At 44.6% G+C, this 15,296-nt stretch overlaps 1 protein-coding gene across 1 annotated transcript in view; it reads left to right on the top strand.

Moving 5' to 3' along the window:
- The first annotated feature begins 464 nt into the window (after positions 1 to 464).
- The window catches only part of WSCD1 (WSC domain containing 1), a 42,786-nt gene continuing 27,954 nt past the window's right edge, over positions 465 to 15,296 (top strand). Inside the window, exons 1-2 of the mRNA XM_083714564.1 lie at positions 465 to 978; positions 14,414 to 15,114. Coding sequence (XP_083570690.1) covers positions 14,688 to 15,114 — 427 coding nt within the window. The 5' untranslated portion in view covers positions 465 to 978; positions 14,414 to 14,687. The remainder of the gene's footprint in view (positions 979 to 14,413; positions 15,115 to 15,296) is intronic.

Raw genomic sequence — 15,296 nt, 5'->3', positions numbered from 1 at the left:
TTAGCAGAGTTGTCACATTCTGCCAGCCACTGCTCTCCTCAGCAGCATTCAGCACCAGCTCAAACTTCAAGACCTGGACCAAGGGCAGCCCCTCACAGAGCACATTGCAGCAATCCAGTCTGAAGGTTACCAAAGTATGGAATATAGTGGCCAACTCATTCCAATCTAGATATGGCTGTAGCTGTTGAACCAGATGAAGCTGTATTACAATGATAAAAAAAACAAATAAAATTCATGCAGATTTATATGATTTGATTTACATTCAGCATAGTAATAGCATTAAGGCATTGCTTATGCAACTGTCATCTTCAGCAGCTTTGCAAAAACCCACGAAGAGAGGCAGAACGATTGTGGAGAAATTGCGGTCATAAGCGGTAGAAATGTTAACAGCTTCCTGGGGATGTTTGGGGAGGGGGGAAACCTTTATATGCCATCACACAGATCCAAGCTGCTGATATGGATGCCATTTCCTACCGTGTGTGTGTGTGTCCTTCTCTTTCCTGTAGCTTGCAATGAAAACAGACAAGGCAGCTCTCTTATTTCCCCGAGTACCAAAGTCAACACAAGTGATATTTTGCATCCTGTGCTGCTGTACTGAACGGTGGCTGGGTGAGTCACTTAGGACCCTGGAGAGCTCCGGCTTGTGCAGTGGCGAAGCCCGGTCCGCAGTGAGCATGTGCGAAGTGGGTCTGCTCTCTTAGGGCTCAGTTAGTTACTGATATAAACAGCTGGAGGTATTCAAGTACTGAGCTTAGAGACGAGCAGAGCTGCGAGAAGGAGGATGCAGGAGGATTACAGCTTCTGTATACTGAAATCTGGGTGGTAGAAGGAGGATTAACGGAGCAGGGCGCTGGGAGACGGATTGATCTGCTTCATAGAGCTGCAATACAGTTTTCTGGTAATATTTCGCTGGATTTGCAGAGGACTTTGCCTCTCTCAAATTGGAGTTCTGATTACATGTGCAACTATGTATGTAAGGTGAGTGTTCCTTCCCTTCTTATTGGCACGTTGAAAAGTATTTGCAAATATCCATCCATCACTGCCTAAGTCATAACTGAACAACTTTCTTTCTTTCTTTTCCTTCTTCCACCATTGTTCTTGAGCCATTAGCAATTACATGCATTACGGAGGCAGGTATCTGTGGGGTTGATAAAATGATCCGTGCTATCTCAAGCATGTGGGGTGTGTGTGTGTGTGTGTGTGTGTGTGTAGCAGGATTGTGTTGTGAAGATTGTGCTAGGAGGCTGAGGCACTGTGAAGCCTGGATTTGGTATACTTGAAAAGGGAGATCACATATGCAAGAGAGACTGTTACCCCTGTGTTCTGAAGATCACAAGTAGAGGCCAGTGTTTCTCTGAAAACCCCCTACCCCAAATGCAAGCACATACATTTTTGCAGCACTTTATAAATAACATCTATCTCCATTTTTGCTTGGTTGCTATTGCAGCTCTGTAGTGTCTCCCAAACCCTCAGCCATAGGGCCTCTCAAAATATACATTTGGGATGATATTATTCCTTGCTGAAAGAAGAAGCCTTTCTGAAACTACCATTATGCAGAGCGTCATCTCACACGTTGTCCCTTAGAGAAAAACTTACTTCTGGCTGTCATGCCAGAACCATATTGGTTTGCAGAAATGATGACAAAGAAAACAGCTTGACCTACAGTTCTGGGAGATCAAAGTGAGGAACATGGTTGCAAATAGGATTTCTTCCCCTTGGATTTTTCAAGATCTTAAGTTTTATCGGATTTCCTCTTTCTCACCCTTCCCTTAACCTCCCTTAAAAATAAAATAAAGACAGAAGCCATAATCCTTTTGCACTGTATGTATACATTTGCCATAGCACAACTCCCCTCCCCTGTGGCTCTCTCTCTCTCTCATAACAGTGTGTTTTCATTTTACCCTATAATTTGGCAGTTTTGCCACTGACCTAGAAAAAAAGTGTTGATGGCAAGGTTCATGAAAACAGGCATATCATTTCATCTCAGTTCATTCCGCTAAAAAAAGGAAGGAGGCAGTTTTTAAGTCTCCAGTTTCTTCAACTCAAAGGGATTCGCTCCCCCCTCTCGATTTCAGACATCCTTATTTCCCCTGAGTAGCAACATTGGTCTGGAAAGAGGATTGTGTTTCCTTCCTCAAAATGATCTTTGCAATTAAACTTTGGCTTTCCCAGAAGAGCCTAGCAAACGGATGTTTAACCTCAGATTTAGTAAGCAGACCATGGACACCCTTGGTTCGTTTTGATACCTGAGCCGAAGTGCTCTCCTGTCATTAGTACTGCTCTCCCTGCTGGGAAAGATGGTTTGACTGGTCCTTGAGCATGGAGCTTTTAAAAGGCTTAAGTATCTGGGTGGAAAAAGAACTTGTTGCCCTATTTCTCCCTGAAGCTGTCTACAGCCTCCTATGAACATACCAGTCTCTGAAGGCACCATGATCCATCTCCTGCCCTCTGCCACCTCCATAGGCACCCAGGCACTCTCCCTCACCCCCAGTGTTCCATCCAGTTCTCCTGCACTGCTGCTTCAAGCATCTTGCTCAGAATGACTAAGACCTGATAGCCCTTTGCCACCTTGTTGTCTGTTGTGGGCCTTGCTGCAGTTGCAATTCCCCCAAGCCAGGACTTAGCACAACAGTTACCAGAAATGGCCAGATCTGCTTTGAATAGGGCAGATTGGAAGAAACACCTGTTCTGGAGTGCAGCGAAACAGGTTCTCTAGATCTACTAGCCATAAAGACTATGATGTGCCTCCACAGTGGGAGGCTGTGTGCTTCTGAATATTAGTTACTTGAAACCACAGGAGACAAGAGTGTCCTTGCAGCCGGGTCTTGCTTGGGGGCTTCCCAGTAGGGACATGTGGTTGGCCACTGTGAGAATAGGATGCTGGACTAGATGTGCCATTGACCTGATTCAGAAGGCTCTTATTTATGTTCTTAGATCAGGGTTTCTCAAAGTGGTTGGTACTGACCTCTTGGGGGCTGACTAGATTGTTCAGAGGTGTGCGTGAATAAAAGTCCTAAGTACTGAAAGAGGTTGGAAAAGGGCCCAGAGTGGAAATGAAGCTTATGAGATATGGTGTGAAAAATGTAGGAACTAGAAATAGGATATAAAAGGCACAGGCATGTACAGAGTGTCTCTCCCTTGCCCATGAGGAACTTCTGTATTTAATAAGGTGATTCCAAAATACAACAGCATTCCTTATTTTCCTTCCTGGTGGTAGTGACTGGTGATATTACTTGGCTTTATCCAATTTACATTCCTAGGAATTTGGGCTGTGGTCAATTACCACTTTACAAGCTCATAAAGGGAGTCAATGAACTGAGAAGCTTGTGAAACCTTGTCCGAGATCAGGGAGGAAGTTGGTAGCTACAATTACTAACTTCAGCACTGGATGCCACAAGGAGCAAATTCAGAACAGTGCTGATACCCACCGTCAAATGGTATTCAGTGGCATATCACTTCAGGATATAGACATTCCGCATAGCCTTCGCAACTAATAGGCAACAGGACTGGAGGGCTTCCAGAAAACATTTGGTAGACCACCATGGACCTCAAGGTGGACTAGACGAACTGTTTACATCACCTAACAGAGCTCAGTTCTGATTAACCTTGACAGTTAAGAATAGAAGTCCCATATTCAGGGGCTGTGTACCTTAAGAGCACCAGATTCTGAGGAACAAATAAAAAGGAGAGTCCTTTTCCTTTATACCCTGTTCAAAGCCTTCCCAGAAGCATGTGATTGACCACAGAGGGAAATAAGTTGCTGGGCTAGACAGGTGAAATATACCTGGAGTCTTCAGTACATAACAACAGGCCTTTCATCTAATCCAGCAGGTCCTACCTGAAACTCTGGAGAGCCACTGTCAGTGTAGACAGCACACAGCTAGGTGGACCAATGGTCTGACTTAGTAGAAGGCAGCTCCCCATGTTCCTATTGGTAATATGACACTGGGCAGCGGCAAACAACTTTTACATGCAAGCTTTCATAGGAGCAGTCTATCTGAGCAGCGCTAATGTGGAATGTTGGCAACAGTGTGTTCAGACTCGCTTTTGTGTCTTTCACTGGCTCTCCAATTCCATGCTCTACACTGTTGATCTGTAAGGGATAAAAGGATCCGTCAGTTTCACTTCTATCATTTTTCCAATCTGAAAGTCAGTTCCCCACATTTCTGCAGCAATTTGTGATCTTTTTGCTTGTTTAAAATCCTCATGATTATTATTATTTTAGCATTATAGTGTGAATTTCTTCTAACACACACTTTTTTGGGTGTGCAGTTTTGATTAATGTACACATTTTTGCAAGCAGTTTTCCTTAATATGAATCCATGTATGCTATTTTTACTAGTATCCTTCCCCTCTAAGATAAGCATTTTTGTAAACATGGTTAGATTGGAAAACTGCATCACAGCATTCAGAAAAGTGTGAATCTCAAAGGATGGCTATGCTTCAGTTTTCATACTTTTTCAGAAGGTGGAAATTTGATAGATTTGGCTTTAAAATGCAAACTGAATTGAATTTATCCCCCATCCCTACTCATGGATAAAACACTGCTTAAATCATTTTGATTTCACTGCGCTTAGGATATTCTCTATATTACTTTTGAATGGTGTTTCTTTTTAACGTAATCCAAGTACTGTTTATGCATGTTGGTAGATAAACATCATGTGTGGGGGGGGAATCTTGATGGGTTTGGGATTTATCCTTCTTATAATATGGCAGGATAATAACTTTTAAGAAGTAGCATTGTTTTATTCTTACTGGTGTTTTCTTTGAGCATTTGCACGGATATATTTTTACAGCTGTAAGTCACATTGAGGTATTTCATGTAGTAAGCAACAAACAAAATTAATAAGACGATAATTTGTGGAAATTGCAAATTTCAGCAAAATGCTATTTATTTATAGACTGCTATTTCATAAAAAAAATCAAAGCTGTTTACAACAAAAAAGACATGAAACCATACTGTAAAAATCATATTTAAAAACTTGAAACAGACTATTGCAGAAAGATGTGTTTTTAATTGCCTGCATAAGCCCTAGTGAAACAGGAAAGTTTTCAGCATGCATTTAAAAGTTGAAACAGAAGAAAAGTTTCCCAGAACAAGAACAATAGAACAGACCTAAGCCATATACAGCTGGCCTTTTGATATTTCCACCTGATCTGTGGACAGAGGAATTGAAGGACACTGTGTCCCAAATTTCTCCAGGTGGAGGAGAAAGTTTTCTAACAGTTTGTTTGGGGCTGAGGGGAATGGGGTCACCAGTACCAAAGGCAGAAGTAGCAAAGGTTCTTTTGAGTACTCAAAGTCTCCCCAAATACACTTTTGGTGACCACTCCAAGCAGTAGCAACTACTGTACCAGCAACCTAGCCAATATTTTGTACTGTCTGCAGTGTCCCAGACCTTTAGCCTTGCTCCAAGTCATAGTTGGGGGCAAATGACAGCTGCCACAGAGAAAAGAAATAGTGGGGAATAGTCACAGGAAATTCTTCAAAGTAGCTTTCTTTTTCAGCTCAACCCTGGAGTAGAATGCCCCAAGGGGTAGTGGGTTTGCCTTCACTGGGTGCATGGCAACCTATCAGGGATGTCATAGATGCAACCTATCAGGGGTGTCATAGATGCAACCTATCAGGGGTGTCATAGATGCAACCTGCATTATGGAACTTGCACTGAGGAAAGGGGTTTGACTAAATGTTCTCTAAGATCTCTTCCAATGCTATGATTCTATCCATGATGAGAACTCCGGGCTTTTCTTTCAACTTTAAAGGCACCACAGGAGGCTCCAGTTTTGATCAGTGCATTGAGGAAAAGTATATTACTTTGGGATCTTTCGTCCCACTCTGTTATTGAACCTGGAAAAGGGGAAAAACAACAACCCAAAATCAAGACTCTTGTCTTTTTCTCCTATGTAGGTCTAATAACACTTTTTGCTGAAGTGGCGAGGAATTTAGGTCGGGGGAATGGACTAGGACAGAGGTGGAGAACCTCCCTATTTGTCCAAGGGCCACATTCCCTTTCGCCATTGGTGGGTGGGGCTGCAGTAAAAATTGTGCGGGGCAAGAAATGTACAATTTTGGGGGGGACCCTTGCTTTGGTTGCCCTTTCTGCACCTTCTCCAGTGCTACAAGTTTATTTGAGATACACAGGAAGCTTCCTTATACTGAGCTAGACCATTGGTCCATCTGTCTCAGTATTATCCACATTGACTGGCAGTGACTTCCCAAGGTTTTGGATAGGGAGTCTCTCCTGGAGATGCCATGAATTGGACCCAAGACCTTCTGTGTGCAAAGTGGATGTTCTGCCTACAAATGGACTCAAAGGAATGTAAACATTGCCATCTTCATGTTCCATCTCTAAGCAGGAGGCGAATGTAGCTTGGCAGTAGACTAGTGTGCATCCATAGAAATGCGAACCAAGGCATCAACTTGCGCACAGCTTGCCATCAGGATCAGGCAGCAGCTCCTTATGTGATAACACTGCACTCTCTTCCTCTCTTTTTAACGTATGTTGGCATCGTCCACCTTAAGTGCCTTCATTGTGAACAGGCAAGATAAATATATAATTAGACTTTAATAAACGCATGCATACAGTCACACATGGACTTTTGTAGTATCTGAAATGTTGGAAGACATCTCTTTGCTGCTGTAGATTTGAAGACCCAAACAGACTTGATGGGAAACCCTGATAGGGTTATGTGTAGTATTTCCACCAGGAGAACAAAGGGTTAGTAATGCCCACACGATATAGTAATGCCCACCAACACTGATGGCATTAGAAGAGCATTAGAATAATTCATGGCATTAAAAGAGTGGTAGACTAATTAATGGAGGAGGAGGAGGCTATCAGTGGTTACTAGCATGACGTGTATGTTCTATGTTCTAGTTGCTGGGAATCACAAGTGGGGAGAATTGCTGTTGCACATAGGTCCTACTTGTGGGCTTCCCATAGGGGTTTCTGGTTGGCCATGGTGAGAACAGGATGCTGTGCTAGGTGGGCCTTTGATCCAGCAGGGCTCTTCTGAGAGAGCCAGTGTGGTGTAGTGGTTAAGAGCGGTAGTCTCGTAATCTGGGGAACCGGGTTTGCGTCTCCGCTCCTCCACATGCAGCTTCTGGGTGACCTTGGGCCAGTCACACTTCTTTGAAGTCTCTCAGCCCCACTTACCTCACAGAATGTTTGTTGTGGGGGAGGAAGGGAAAGGAGAATGTTAGCCGCTTTGAGACTCCTTAAAGGGAGTGAAAGGCGGGATATCAAATCCAAACTCCAAACTCCTCCTCCTCCTCCTCCTCCTCCTCCTCCTCCTCCTCCTCCTCCTCTTCTTCTTCTTCTTCTTCTTCTTCTTCTTCTTCTTCTTCTGTTCTTATTATTGTTTGCAGAGATGCACATGGACACACATCAACATGTGCTAGCATATCTAACACTTAAGTATAATCATGTCTTTTTCTCAGATTGTCCTCACGATGTTCAGGTACCCTACAATACCTCTTTGCAGCATGGCAATAACGATGACACTTTGTGTGAACATGTGCCCTCCTTGCCACCCACATGAAATTAGGCCTAAGAGCATTGGATACAACCCTGTGTTTTTAGATATTCCTATTATTAGACAATTGGGAGTCAGGAAATATTGATGATCTACTACAAATCCCCCAGAAATCTATTAGTGGATTATGGTTAAACTTCTGGCTACCCTTGATCTTATTCCAACTAGCAGAAAATCTCCACAGTCAGGCAGAGGGTTTTTTTTTTGTTTGTTTTTTGTTAAAGCAGCAGTACACACCACCTTCAAGATTTGGTTTAGATCTATAGCCATAGCTTTTGAGAAGCAGACTGATTTGTTCCAAATCTGTGATCTGTCTGACTTGAATCATGAGTCAGGTCCAAAATCACCTTAGCAAAAAACAAATATCTGTATCCCACCATTCACTATGAGGGGGAATCTAAAAACATCTACCTTGTTTTCCTCTTGACAGAAGTGGGTGAAATTTGCAGGCACAGGAGGCCCTCCAGAATAGATGGAACATGCCAAAATTACTGGCAGATAGCTTTTAGGGTTTTGTGTGAGTGTGCAGGCACTTTGAACTTTTATTTTTATACATTTTTAAAAAAGTCTAAACTTTCCCATTTTCTAACAGAACTGGATGCAATTTGCATGCATGGTTGATGCTTCTGAGGGATGGAGCCTGCCAACTTCCAGAGTGACAATTGCAATGCTTTCTTCAACAAGGCTATAGACTTGACCCTTCCAGGGCAGATCACTTGGCCTCTCCCATTGTTTGGTGGGCAGTCAGTATGAAAACTGCTGACATGAGAGAGGTGCCCCTGGGTCAGAAATCTGCCAAAGTACAGGCAAATAGAAAGTCTTTAATTCTTTTGTTTTCTTCTTGTTGTTTGAAATAGGATTGGGTGCTTAATATAAACAGGAAATTATTGGAAAGGGTGAGAGGTAGGAGGAAAGAACCACCCTGTTCCAGAGAGACAGAATTTGCAATGGAGCAACAATTGCATGAGACAAAAACTATTTCACTCATCAGTCCTCACCCAAAGCACTGTGATTGGGAAGCCCAGGTAAATTCTTAAAAGCTAGGCCTGTTCTTCAAAGCAAACTCTGCCTTCCTCACATTTCCCATAAGCTACTCCAGAGTGTTCCCCTTATACAGTGGTACCTCGGTTTAAGTACAGCCCCGTTTACGAACTATTTGGCATAAGAACTCCGCAAAACCGGAAGTAGTGTTCCAGTTAGCTAACTTTATCTCGGTCTATGAACGGAGGCCAAATGGTGGAAGAGCAACGGCAGCAGGAGGCCTCTTTGGGAAAGCGCTTTGGTTTAAGAACGGCTTCAGTTTAAGAACGGACCTCAAGAACGAATTAAGTTCGTAAACCGAGGTACCACTGTAGTCAGTTTGGTTTCACTTTTAGAACAAAGGGTGTCTGCAGCAGTTTTTCTCCTACCTCTTTTTTGGGGGGCCCTAGGCAATAGGCCTGGGATCTGAGACTTTTGGGATACAGCATTGCCTCTCTGACTCAGGGTGCCTTGTTCCTATAGTGCTTCAACTCAGAAATGTAAACACACACACACTGAAGTGAAGGCATGAGACAGGAGTTGGTAATGCAGGTGAGCTGTGCAGGAGCAAGCTGGCAAGCATGCTGCAAGCAAGCTGCCGGCTAGCTCTACAGAGGCTCCTTTTATTAGCAGAAGTCAACAAATGGAAAAAATAGTGAAACCACCCTGAACTTAACCTATTTCCATCTAAGCACATTTCCAGTATTAGCAAATACACGTGTCATCAGGTGCTTCCCTTGAATGTTCCCCCCAATACTTGATTACGTCTGTGTTCCCCACCATGCTCCAGCCAAGCAATTTGTCTAGCAAACAAATTGCGAAAGGACAAAAGGTCAGGGGGGAAACCCTGTTTTCTAGCCAAGAAGGCAAAAGGTCAGGGAAAGCAGGCGCAACGCTCCATGACATACTGTTGCATGTCTGGTGCGAGGTATGCCTTCACAAAGTGGAGCGTTACCTCTACAACACAAACCCCGAGCATCTTGATTTGAGTCAGGGTTATTGCACCCTTGTAATTTCCTGTCTTTCCACCTGATATCATTTTAACATTGGCAGTTGTCCATCAAGTCAAGCACCATCTCCTCTGGCTGGTAGTGGCTCTCTATTGGGTCAGGAAGGGTGAGGCCTTCCCATTCCCTGCCACCTTCTGGGCTTCATCTCAGCTAGAACTCCAGCCAGGCTCTCAATGCCTCTTTGCTTTGCTTCCCTTCCTCCTCAGGTATAAGAAACTCTGAAGCTTCACTGCCAACTGCTGTGTCTCTGCCCTGCAGTTTCTCATCTGTTTTATCAGGCCCCACTGCAGGAAGGAGAAATGGCAGGTCTTGTCTGGCTGCAAGCTTCCCTCTCAGCATTTATTCACCAGGAAGACCTGCTAGCCAGGGCTCTAATCCTGCATCCATATGGAGGGATGTACAGAGGGAAGTAGGACTGTCCCTGGTGGTCCTTCACAATTATGGTGATGATCATAGAATCACAGAATTGTAATGGTGGGAGGGATCACACCCCCGGCAGTGCAGGAGCCACAGCTAAGCAATCATAGCTTTATCATGTTGTGACGGCTACACATCCTTCTGAAGAAAGGGTAAGCCAAAGCATCTAGATAAACAAACAAAATACTCGGATTTGTATGTGAGCATGTTTTCCCCAGTTTGCTTTGGCTTCACGCTGAGTGATCTGCATGTACAAGTTATTATATTAATACTGACTTTCCTCCCCTAATAAAGCTGCAGGGGAAAAATGGATGTCTATATCCAGAAGGCAGGCTGGAAGCCAAAATCTATTTTGGTTAGGTCCTGAAATTATTTCCAAGCTTGAATACATTTGTTCTCAAAGAGAGCTGACAAAGTAGAAAAGCAAAATTAAATGGGTCCACAGGGTTGTTACACCCCTCTCTCCCAAATAAATTGTTGATAATGTTTTAATATATTAGCCTAAAGGTTTTCATTTATTTTAATGACAAAGATTACCATTTTAGGAGATATTCTGGGTCCATGCAATAGATCCTCTGCTAGGCAGGGAGGTGCCGGTAGTGCATAATGGTGAGTATTACCAGAAAAAAGCACCACTGTCCACCAGTCAAGCTTTCTGGGCTGATAGGAGTTGTAGTTTGGCAACATGTGGAGAGCTAGTGGTTCCCCACATCTATTTTATAACATGCATTATATCAGGGTTTCCCAGACTTATGGCTCCATCTGTTTTTGAACTACAACTCCCATTATCCCTAGCTAGCAGGACCAGTGGTCAGAGATATTGGGAACTGTAGTCCAAAAACAGACCTGTCTGTTACTTCATTGGAGATTTTGGTCTTTGCAGACCTGTCTGTTACTTCATTGGAGATTTTGGTCTTTGCAGCAGCTGCTGCTGCCTGCAAGTTGCCTGATGTGTCAAGGATGAGCCCACACCAAGAGAAGTGGAAACTCCACTTTTGCATTGCAGGGGGTTGGACTAGATGACACTTGGGGTCCCTTCCAACTCTACAGCTCTACGGTTCCAGCAGCAAGGACCCCCTTGCCCCATGTCTTCAGGCAAAGTACTTAGAGACAGCAATTGCTGGGGTGGTCAAGGCTGGACAGCAACTGAAAAAACTCTGTCTCCAAAGCAACTTGTCCAGCCAAGGAAATGACCATCATGCAAATGAAACAAGAACAGTCTGGTTTTCTCTTTGCTTTGCTCTGCTTTTGCACAAGCAGTGCTCCTTGGAAACACCAGAGCAGACGCTTGGCCAGGAGACAGCTTTCGTTTGTTATAGAAGAGGTTAAAGGTTACCAGGAGCACAAAAAGTGTTTTTCTCTTTCAAGAACAATCCCGCCACTATGTGACTCACGATAACAAAGAGCCCAGTGAGGTCTTAGTGCTGACTAGAGATGTCTGACAAACCTCAGGCTTGAGGGGTGGTGGTGGCGTGTTTCTAATTACACTGCGTGGATGCCTGTCAAAAAAATTCCACCTGCTCAAATATATGCAAAGAGCTATTTGCTCAAACCTCAAGCAGTATCCTAGAATAGCAAGCCTTCCACTTTCCTTTAGGGACTGACCTCTGACCCTCCTGGTGTTGTTGGATTGAAGGTCCCCTCATCCCTGACCACTGGCCATGCTGCCTAGGACTGATGGGAATCAAAGATCACCAACATCAGGGGGGCAACAGATTAGCCACCCCTGGTTTAAGTAGTGATGTTTTCCTCTTATCATCTACTTTTCCATCATCAACTGACCAAGCAGAGCTGCTTTTAGGCTTAAGGACAAAACATTACACCGTCCCTCCTAAAAAAGATAAAAGATAAGATGTGGGGAACCCTTGGTCCTCCAGATTCCCCCCACCTGCTCTAAAAGGTGCTTGTTAAGTCTACATATTCTCCAGCTGTTTTCATGATTTCCTGTCTTCAGGAAATTACTGTCCAGATTTTGACACCCCCCCACACACTTCCCCCCTTGCTATTTGAAAATGACATATTCAACTGCTGCTAGCATAAGATGCTAGCATTGTCATTTTTCAGGGTTCAGCTTTCTCTCGTCTCCACAATGTCAATGAACTCATCCCTGACACATCAGGCAACTTGCAGGTAGAAGCAAGTTCATCTTCCCTCCAATGTGCAGCATAGAAATTGGGGGTGTAAGAAGCCCGTGATTTCCATTCCTACCTGTATTCATCGCAACCAGTCCTGTTTTCTGTTTCACTGGAGTTCAGTTTCTGCCAAATGCTACGTTATTAATTTTGCTGCCCACTATTTAAGCTAAGCCTCCCAACTTAATGTAACTTGCATACAATTCAATGTAAAGGAAACGTCAAAACAATGTAAAAAACAGTCAGTAATCATGCATTGTTTGCAGACTTCAAAGCAACGTTGCCAGTGAATAGTAATCATATTCGCTTGACTGGTTTCCATTCCTGAGCACACAAACTGCTTCAATTTCTACTCCTTTTTGCATTTTTATTGGAATTCTATGCCATCCCTAATAGAAATGCATGCACATGACCACTAAGGTACCATGTAGTGCTCGGTCCGCCATTTACATTAATTCACTTCAGTGCTGTCTTCTCAGCTATTTTGGAAGGGAGATTTAGGATGCAGCCCTGAGGATGCGCATTTGTGTGTGTGAGGGGATTAATGATGATTAAACTGCCTCCTCCAATCTGCTTGCACCAACAGGGTGGAAGTGAGCCTTCCTCCTTTTTTTTTTTTTTTTTTTTTTTACTTTTACAGTTTCTTCCCATTATTCCCAGTGGGAGAGAAATTAATGGGATGGATATATGCCAGCTCTGGAGCTGGCATGTTTCCCTGCCTGGTTTGCAAGCATGTTTGAGGTCTGAGAAGGCATTGCATCCTTCAGATCCAAGCCTTCCCTGGTCCAGCCTCAAACCACTACCAGCATATGCCCTTTTTTTACCAATGTAGGACCTAAGAACTTTGGATAGAAATAGGAGGTAAGCAGATTTTGGCTAAATATTAGGAGAAGCCTCCAGTGGTAAAACTTGAGTGACAGTGGAGCTGACAGCCTCAGAATAATAATAATAATAATTTATTATTTCTACCCCACCCATCTGGCTGGGTTTCCCCAGCCCCTCTGGGCGGCTTCCACAGAAACCAAAAATACACTAAAATCACACATTAAAAACTTCCCTGAACAGGGCTGCCTTAAGATGTCTTCTGAATGTCAGGTAGTTGTTTATCGCTTTGACATCTGATGGGAGGGCGTTCCACAGGGTGGGCACCACTACCGAGAAGGCCCTCTGCCTGGTTTCCTGTAGCTTTGCTTCTTGCAATGAGAGAACTGCCAGAAGGCCCTCGGCGCTGAATCTCAGCGTCCGGGCAGAACGATGGGGGTGGAGACGCTCCTTCAGGTATACTGGGCCGAGGCCGTTTAGGGCTTTAAAGGTCAGCACCATCACTTTGAATTGTGCTCAGAAACGTACTGGGAGCCAGTGTAGGTCTTTCAAGACCGGTGTTATGTGGACTCGGCGGCCGCCCCCAGTCACCAGTCTAGCTGCTGCATTCTGGATTAGTTGTAGTTTCTGGGTCACCTTCAAAGGTAGCCCCACGTAGAGCACATTGCAGTAGTCCAAGCGGGAGATAACTAAAGCATGCATCACTCTGGCGAGACAGTCCGCGGGCAGGTAGGGTCTCAGCCTGCGTACTAGGTGGAGTTGGTAGACAGCTGCCCTGGATACAGAATTGACCTGCGCCTCCATGGACAGCTGTGAGTTCAAAATGACTCCCAGGCTGCGCACCTGGTCCTTCAGGGGCACAGTTACCCCATTCAGGACCAGGGAGTCCTCCACACCAGCCCGCAGTGGGTTCTCCTTTGCTAGACGTATTTAATCACAGTGTGTTGTTGCATCCTGCAATAGGCAGGGAACTGGACTAGTTTGCCAATGGTAGAGAACATGCTTTCACATGTTTACAGCGGGGATAGCCAATATGGTGCCCTTGAGAAGTAGCTGTTCCCCTCATTCCTGGCTATTAGCCATGCTTTCTGGGACTGGTAGGAGTTGAAGTTCAACACCTGGAGGGCACCCCACTGGCTACATCTGCTTCAGGGCCTTGGGTTGATCCCTGGCAACTGCAATTAAAGAGTCCCAGGTGTGTTTCTAGGAGTGTACATTTCGTCTATTCCCCAAACTTTCCAAATTAGAACCTCCCTTTTAATTTGAAGCAAAAGAGAAACAATGCGTTGATGCAGCTGAAGATCTGTGTTCGGCTGCTTTGCAACCCCCAATCAGCCATTCTTGTGGGATTATTGTCTTTAAAGTGTAGAATGATAAACAACAGATGGGGGAGTGTTTCACTCAGAGGAAGGGCGCACGCCATGAGAACAAATCACTGCGCTTCGGAACTGAACAGATTTTGCTTTAATATTGCAGATCTGGGGGACTCTGAAATGTGAAGCGCTGCAACAAGGGCTGTGAAATGTGATGTGTTGCTTGTGATGGTCAGCAACAGTAGTTCAAGGATCCTTAAAGCACCAAAGCATCCTGAATACAGAGGAATATGGATCTCCATCCAACCGTGATAGTGGAAGAAAACATTTTTGAGAGAGGAAAGGTTCCAAGATAATGAGATGGACCTGTGGGAGGAATGAGTGAGAAGCCTAGCGGTGTGCTAAAGGCGTGAGGAGCCCAGGTTCACAGCAAGGGTATGGCCAAACCTTTTTTCAGACCACAGAAGTTTCTTCGGAGGACCCAGTTTCTGCTTTTCTTCCTCACTGCAGCTTATCTGATGGCTGGTAGCCTCCTGCTACTGCAGCGATCCCGCTTTGTCCTCCAGCAAGGTTTCCGTGGGACCTCTGGGAACCAGGCCCTGCCAGTTGTGGACTCTTTGGTAGGTGCTGGGAGCGCAGATACGAGACCTGTGCAAAACACTCATTTGACTCCTAAACTTCTAGTGAACATGGATACATTCCATGGACCAACACCGGACCAGAAGTATGGGCCGCGGTGGCTGATGTCTAGAAACTCTGAACTGAGGCAATTACGAAGGAGATGGTTTCTCCGGTTTGTAAATGAGCAAGAACCAATGCAGTCTGTGGGAATGAAGAGGCTGAAACACACATCCGAAAGCAAAGGTAAGTGGCTTTCTAAAGATGTCAGTGGTGGCTGATGCTCATTTGGGCTGGTGGGGCAAAAGTCAGGGCACCCAAATAGGAGATAGAAGGGTGGTTGTTAGGGGGTACAAAATTTCCACACCTGGTGCTGCCTTAGTACAGCTGTGTGCTTCTGTTGCTGGGCTCTATTGAAAATGGTTTCT

The sequence above is a fragment of the Podarcis gaigeae genome (assembly GCF_964106915.1).
Source record: "Podarcis gaigeae genome assembly, chromosome: 15".
In the NCBI taxonomy this organism is placed as follows: domain Eukaryota; kingdom Metazoa; phylum Chordata; class Lepidosauria; order Squamata; family Lacertidae; genus Podarcis; species Podarcis gaigeae.
The sequence above is the reverse complement of the archived record's forward strand: the minus strand, read 5'-3'. Positions and strand labels throughout refer to the sequence as shown.